Source organism: Lingula anatina, chromosome 2 (genome assembly GCF_051362555.1).
Source record: "Lingula anatina isolate TDL-2025a chromosome 2, LinAna3.0, whole genome shotgun sequence".
In the NCBI taxonomy this organism is placed as follows: domain Eukaryota; kingdom Metazoa; phylum Brachiopoda; class Lingulata; order Lingulida; family Lingulidae; genus Lingula; species Lingula anatina.
Genome location: NC_141768.1, coordinates 10,808,694 through 10,816,461, shown reverse-complemented (window position 1 = coordinate 10,816,461; position 7,768 = coordinate 10,808,694). Strand labels below are relative to the sequence as shown.

Genomic DNA, 7,768 nt, shown 5'->3' with positions numbered 1-7,768 from the left:
TATCTCGACATATTAATTGTGCATCTTAGTAGTAAGTTGACCTTCACCTTGCGATGATGCTCTATTCATTTGTGATCGTGTGGCATCCGTTTAAATTCATTAGGGAGCAGTGCTGCACCTGACTATGAGAAGTATGTGAAGTCACATTTTCTGGGGCATATCGACTTTTAAACTACTATTTCGTGCCGAATGTTTTGAATATTATACAGAACTTTGAGAAAAGCTGAACGTAAGAGGGATTTTACTTGCAGAAGGCCGTTCGTCGTTACAAAGGTGAAGTTGAATAAATCTATTGAACTATTCTCTGAAATGGCATCTGTTCATGGCCTGCCCGATTTACCGAAATGCTTGAGTGGACTTGCAAATGCCACGAGTTCGCAGTGGAAAGAAGAAGAAAGGCTTCATTCTATGAGGGCACAACTACAAGCTGACCTCAGCGAAAGCCAGCAACAGATGCAAAATTTGAAAAGTTTACAAAGAAATACTTACCACAATGAGGATGGTGAAATTATGGTGAATTTCCCCCCAGCAGATGCTTGGAATGGATTGAATTCAGTGAAGCGAAGTAGATTAAGTTTAGATGCTGCAATAACTCAACTAAGGAAAGAAATGGTAATATTTTTAATCCAGTACACATGTACATGTGTACTAATAGTAAGGATCTTCGTTTGGCCTTTAAAGTTTCCTCTTGTCCAAATTAACCCAGTTTGAGTAATCATAACTGCTCCAAATCTTGGAGCATTTAACTCTTTATAGTTACATTCTTCAAAAACTATTGCAGTGCTTATGAACAGTACAATTAACATTAGCTAACATGTTCACTATTCAAATGGACATAGATATTTTGCAGGTGCCTCAATTCTGTTAAAATTTTTGTGGTATGGCATACTAGTGTGCAAACTTTGCAAAAAACTTTATATTAAACTGAGAGTTGGATTTGCAATTGCTGCCATTCTAGATAATGAATTGATAAGATTATATATATTTGATTTTTATTGTAGGATCTTTTTGCATGTAAATGTGCCAAAATCAGCATGTCTATTTTCAGTTCTAAGACATTTTTATGTACAGACACAGATGTGTCTGTACATATTGCCATCACCTGCGTCTGTCGTCGCCGATGCCGTCGCCGATGCCGATGCCGTCGCCGATGCCGTGCACTTTCCTTGTAAACACGATAAGTGGAGGACAGTTTTACTTTTTGGCTTTATATTTACAGAGCTGATGAATATTCATAAAACGCAGGTCAAGTTCGAAAATCAGCATGATCGGGCCATTATTGTAGAAGTTATGCTGTTTTTTCTTTTTTCAGCATATATGCAACCCTGTAAACACATTTTAAGGAAATCCGTTAGGCCTGTTGTCATGAAACTCACAGGAGTAATCAATCTTACTAAAACGCAGGTCAAGTTCATAAATCGGCATGATCGGGCCACTATTTTAGTAGTTATGCTGTTTTTTCATTTTTCAGCATATATGCAACACTGTAAACACAATATAAGAAAAACAGATAGGCCAATTGTCATTAAACTCACAGGAGTGGGCAATCTTACTAAAACACAGGTTGAGTTCGAAAATCAGCATAATTGGGCCATTATTTTAGAAGTTATGCTGTTTTTTCACATTTCCTCAAATTCAACTCTTAGGCATATTAACAGTCTCATTATTGAACTAATAAGATACATAAAAGTGTTTGTTTGACATTTCCTGCATGTTTACAACATTGTTAGTTGATTATGTAAAAATGATGGTAAACTTGTTATCATGTATTGTGTAATAAAGTGTCAAAAATGGAAATAAACTCATATCATTGCAGTTTGTCAGATTCAATCATTCACTTTGTTCAGAATCTCAGAATGGAGGAAAATGGACATTTAACACTGTTCTTTTGATATTTTCCCCATCTCATCAATTTTCTTAGTTGATCATAAAAAAATTGCAGTAAACTGTTTATTTTGTTTTATGTTTAAATAGTGTTAAAAATGGAAATAAACCCATTTCAGAACAGTGCTGTCTTGTTCATTTTTCAGCATATATGCAACACTGTAAACACAATATAAGAAAAACAGATAGGCCAATTGTCATTAAACTCACAGGAGTGGTCAGTCTTACTAAAATGTAGGTTGAGTTCGAAAATCAGCATAATCGGGGCATTATTTTAGAAGTTATGCTGTTTTTTCACATTTCCTCAGATTCAACTCTTAGGCATGTTAACAGTCTCATTATTGAACTAATAAGATATGTAAAAGTGTTTGGTTGACATTTCCTGCATCTTTACAACATTATTAGTTGATTTTGTAAAAATGATGGTAAGCTTGTTATCGTGTATTGTGTAATAAAGTTTCAAAAATGGAAATAAACTCATATCATTGCAGTTTGTCAGATTCAATCATTCACTATGTTCAGAATCTCAGAATGGAGGAAATTGGACATTCAGCACTGTTGTATTGATATTTTTCCCATGTCATCAATTTTCTTAGTTGATCGTATAAAAATGGCAGTAACCTGTTAATTTTGTTTTATGTTAAAAAAATTGTTAAAAATAAAAAAAAACCATTTCAGAACAGTGCTGTCTTGTTTACATTTTGGCATTTTCAAGTTGTGACTTTGAAGTTCCATGGGCCTGAAGACCTTTGCTAGTCACATTTTCTGAATATCCATGATACTAATATTTTATTATTAAAAATTGATGGTCATTATGCTGTTAAACATTATGTAATATTGCATCAAAATTTGAAAAAAACCTATTTTGGGCACTGCTCCCATAATGACCATTTAAGAAAAACCATGTCACTTACTGGTCTCAAACAATACAGTAAATATGCACAGATGTGTCTGTACATATTGCCATCACCTGCGTCTGTCGTCGCCGTCACTGTCTGTCGCCGACGCCATGCACTTTCATTGTAAACACGATAAGTGGAAGGCAGTTTTACTTTTTGGCTATATATTTACAAAGCTGATGAATATTCATAAAACGCAGGTCATGTTCGAAAATCAGCATGATCGGGGCAACTATTGTAGTAGTTATGCTTTTTTTGTTGTTATGACTTTGAAGTTCCATGGGCCTGAAGACCTTTGCTAGTCACATTTTCTGAATATCCATAATACTAATATTTTATTATTAAAATTGATGGTCATTATGCTGTTAAACATTATGTAATATTGCATCAAAATTTGAAAAAAACGTGCTGCTGCCATGAGGACCATTATGGGAAAACCATGTTACTTATGATTGCCTAACTTTCTAAAAAGAAATACAGGACTAAAATGCAGCCTGAGTTTGAAAAGCAGTCTAATTGGCTTCTTTTTCTGGAGGTTAAACATTTTCAAAATGTTAACTTGTTACACATTTTACTTACATTGGTATTACCTGTTGAGCATAATTTAAATTTGATGTTGAATTTGCAGTTTAACATAATTTACTTTTGCATCAGAATTGACAGTAGCCTATTTTCTGCATAGTTATTGCCTGTTTTTTTGTCTGTACATTTGACAGCTTTGCTGACTTGTTTTTTTATATTGACAAATTTTCATTTGGTTTGAACCAGATTCATCATTTATTAATGAAAATTAGGAACTCTCGACACCCATGATAATGACATCCTCTCTGACACATTACTTGCAGAAGGAATTTTAGACATTATGTTCATTTGCTTGTAATGCAAGTGTATACTTATATTTTTTACATTTATATTGGTCAACCATTATTTATGAATATTTCTTTTTTTCAATTCCAGGTTACCTTAAGGCAGTTGGACATGTCTCTTCTGTGCCAGCTGTGGGCACTAAATGAATCAATCCAGGACTATAAACAAATGGCACAAGAAAGGATGTTTTCTGAGACCAATTCTGAATGTTCATACAGCCATGAGGCAGGACTAGACACAATAAGTGACCATGATGAATCTGATGTTGAATATATGAGGAGTTGTGATGAGGATGGTATTGCCAGGGATGACTCCGGGATATCTGGCATATCAAGTAATACAGGGTCCTATGGCAATGTTATCAGTCAATCTAGTAGTGGGCATAAATGGAAACAAACAAAGTGCTGATCATGAATCATGGTGGAGTGTTAACATTGTGGTAATATGGAGTAGGATAAACAAATCAGCTAATATAGTGCAATATACATGGTGTTCACATTACCTCTGAATTGGTACTGATATGAAGAAGAACATTGCAAATCTAGAGCCCTATTTCACAAAAAAATATTAACAAAGTTGGCATGGTGTTCTGTGTTTTTTAATATGACTGCACATATCACAAGCAAATACCTTTTTTAGACCTCATGAATGATTAGCTCCCTCAAATAAATTTAACTTTCCAGAGGTGCCACTCAAGTCATTTTGTAAAATGCGACACAATTTGACTGCATTAAAACAACTTTGAAAAAAGTTATACAGTCAAGTAATAATAACTTGGATGGCATGTTCTTTTCCTTCTAAATAAAACTCATTCATTAGGATGTAAGACTTTATTTAAAAATGTGTGGGACATTTCAGTCAGACTGCCATGTTATTTAACTCATATTTGTATCATGTTTATGATTTTTAACAATTGATTTCTGAATTTATAAAAGACTCGTGAAGTATATTGAGATGACTTACTAGTATGTGTTCCCAAGGTAACAAAAAATTGATTACCATAATACGTTTTTGAATTATAATTAAATGATTTCCTGATCATAGATAGTTATAGTTGGAGTGATTTTAACATTGCTAACCATCACACAATGAATGTTACGTTGCATTTGTATATTAATAAAGTTTATTTATTTCTCAATTAACTATATAAAGAACAGCTTATCTCATTGTATAGAAATGATAGAAAAATGTTACCCCTGCAGATTTCTAAAAAGAATTTCCCAAAGAAGCCCAATTTGGGTTGAAATGAGAGTAGACAATAAATGAGGACAGTCAAGGGACAATCTTGGTAAGGTTGAATATGCATTCTCTTAAAAAGTTATAAAGGTATGTGTAGTAACTATAAAGGAAGCACTATTGGAAGAAAACCCATTTGAGGTACAGTTATTTCAACTAGAATACCAAAATGAATTAAAATGTGGATATATATAACATCCAAACTTCCCAAAATTGCCCCTCATGCAAGGATAAATATAATCCTCTCTTGACCAAGATTTTATTGCTAAGTGCAGTAGATATTGAATACTATGAGCTGAGCCACTGGCCTAAAGAGGGCATAGCACCACCTTGTACCATCTAAGGCCAAAACAAAGGGGGGAAAGCCTAGCTTGTGTTTTGGTGTGTATCAAATTTTATTTGCTATAGCAAAAACGGCTTTGGTCAGGTGCTTTTATCAGTTCTGCATACCAAAGTGGAAATAGATGGGAGGAGATTTTTTTAGCATGTTGTAATATTAGTAAATTGTTTGCAGTTAAATAAATTACCTTTAAGACCTGCAATAGGTATATGATAGCATATTGAAAGATTCAATTTGAAAACAGTACTATTGATGCAAGTGTAATTTATTGCTTTTTATTTTTTTTTATTTTTTAATCAGTATTATACAGCAGCATTTAATTTTGTTTCAATTTCAGAATTTATGAACATGCACCTGCCTGGTTTTCATTTCTTATCATAGTGTATTATTAATCCATTGCATTTTTATTTTACATTTTTGTCCTCAATTATGTATACATGTTAGTTGTGCAATAAGCACTTTGATATTTTGTTGAAAAAAAAGAGCATTTTTATATCAGTATGTATTAGAGAAAAAATCAGTAACCATGACGAAGATGATTGCAAATACAAAGGTCCACAGTGATGCCATTATCTCAGCATTAATTTTCATATTGGGGCAGTCCTATGTTTAATTTTATGGTAGAAATGTACCTGTTTGTTTCATAAATTATAAGTGCAAACTTTGAATACCCATCTTATGTATTTCTTTCCAAAGGGAAAAAAAAACTAAAAATGGGATTTTACTGATTTTTCCATTGGGAAAAACAAAAGCGGTATTATTGACAGCATTCTAGTGCACTCAGGCTACCACTTTGAAATCCAAACCCAAAATCCTCCTTTTGTTCTCACACACAAATTATTTTTAAGCAGAAATAAAAATTTCATCACTTTTTATGTACAGACACAGATGTGTCTGTACATATTGCCATCACCTGCGTCTGTCGTCGCCGTCGCCGATGGCGATGCCGATGCCGATGCCGTCGCCGTGCACTTTCCTTGTAAACACGATAAGTGGAAGGCAGTTTTACTTTTTGGCTTTATATTTACAGAGCTGATGAATATTCATAAAACGCAGGTCAAGTTCGAAAATCAGCATGATCGGGCCATTATTGTAGAAGTTATGCTGTTTTTTCACTTTTCAGCATATATGCAACCTTGTAAACACATTTTAAGGAAAACCGTTAGGCCTGTTGTCATGAAACTCACAGGAGTAATCAATCTTACTAAAACGCAGGTCAAGTTCGAAAATCAGCATGATCGGGCCACTATTTTAGTAGTTATGTGTTTTTTTCATTGTTCAGCATATATGCAACACTGTAAACACAATATAAGACAAGGCAGCAAAGCTGTCAAATGTACAGACAAAAAACAGGAAATAACTATGCACAAAATGTTTACAGGGTTGCATATTTGCTGAAAAGTGAAAAAACAGCATAACTTATACAATAATGGCCCGATCATGCTGATTTTCGAACTTGACCTGCGTTTTATGAATATTCATCAGCTCTGTAAATATTATGCCAAAAAGTAAAACTGCCCTCCACTTATCGTGTTTACTAAAACGCAGGTTGAGTTCGAAAATCGGCATGATCGGGCCACTATTTTAGTAGTTATGCTTTTTTTTTTCACTTTTCAGCATAAATGCAACACTGTAAACACAATATAAGAAAAAACAGATAGGCCAATTGTCATTAAACTCACAGGAGTGGTCATTCCTGCTAAAACGCAGGTTGAGTTCAAAAATCAGCATAATCGGGCCATTATTTTAAAGAAATGCAGTTTTCTCACATTTCCTCAGATTTAATTCTTAGGTTTGTAAACAGTTTCATTATTGAACTAATAAGATACGTAAAAGTGTTTGTTTGGCATTTCCTGCAATTTTACAACATTATTAGTTGATTATGTAAAAATGATGGTAAACTTGTTATCGTGTATTGTGTAATAAAGTTTCAAAAATGGAAATAAACTCATATCATTGCAGTTTGTCAGATTCAATCATTCACTATGTTCAGAATCTCAGAATGGAAGAGATTGGACATTTAACACTGCTCTGTTGATATTTTTCCCATCTCATCAATTTTCTTAGTTTATCATATAAAAACGGCAGAAAACTGTTAATTTTGTTTTATGTTAAAAATGGTTAAAAATGGAAATAAACCCATTTCAGAACAGTGCAGTCTTGTTTACATTTTGGCATTTTTAAGGTGTGACTTTGAAGTTCCATGGGCCTGAAGACCTTTGCTAGTCACATTTTCTGAATATCCATAATATTAATATTTTATTATTAAAGTTGATGGTCATTATGCTGTTAAACATTATGTAATATTGCATCAAAATTTGAAAAAAAAAAACTATTTTGGGCACTGCTCCCATGATGACCATTTAAGAAAAACCATGTCATTTACTGTTCTCAAACTTACAGGAAAGTAACATGGGACTAAAATACAGCTTCAGTAGGAAATACAGTCTGTTTGGTAATTCTTGCTGCCAGTTAAACAGTTATTTTGTGAAAATTTAATTTTTCACATATTGGCATTTTCAAGGTGTGACTTTGAAGTTCC

At 33.4% G+C, this 7,768-nt stretch overlaps 1 protein-coding gene across 1 annotated transcript; it reads left to right on the top strand.

Moving 5' to 3' along the window:
* The first annotated feature begins 45 nt into the window (after window positions 1–45).
* Window positions 46–5,894, top strand: LOC106156239 (leucine repeat adapter protein 25-like). The gene is made up of 2 exons (XM_013531404.3): window positions 46–612; window positions 3,741–5,894. The coding sequence occupies exons 1-2, from the start codon at window positions 310–312 to the stop codon at window positions 4,056–4,058; spliced, it is 621 nt and encodes a 206-aa protein (XP_013386858.2). The 5' UTR covers window positions 46–309; the 3' UTR covers window positions 4,059–5,894.
* The last annotated feature ends 1,874 nt before the right edge of the window (window positions 5,895–7,768 follow it).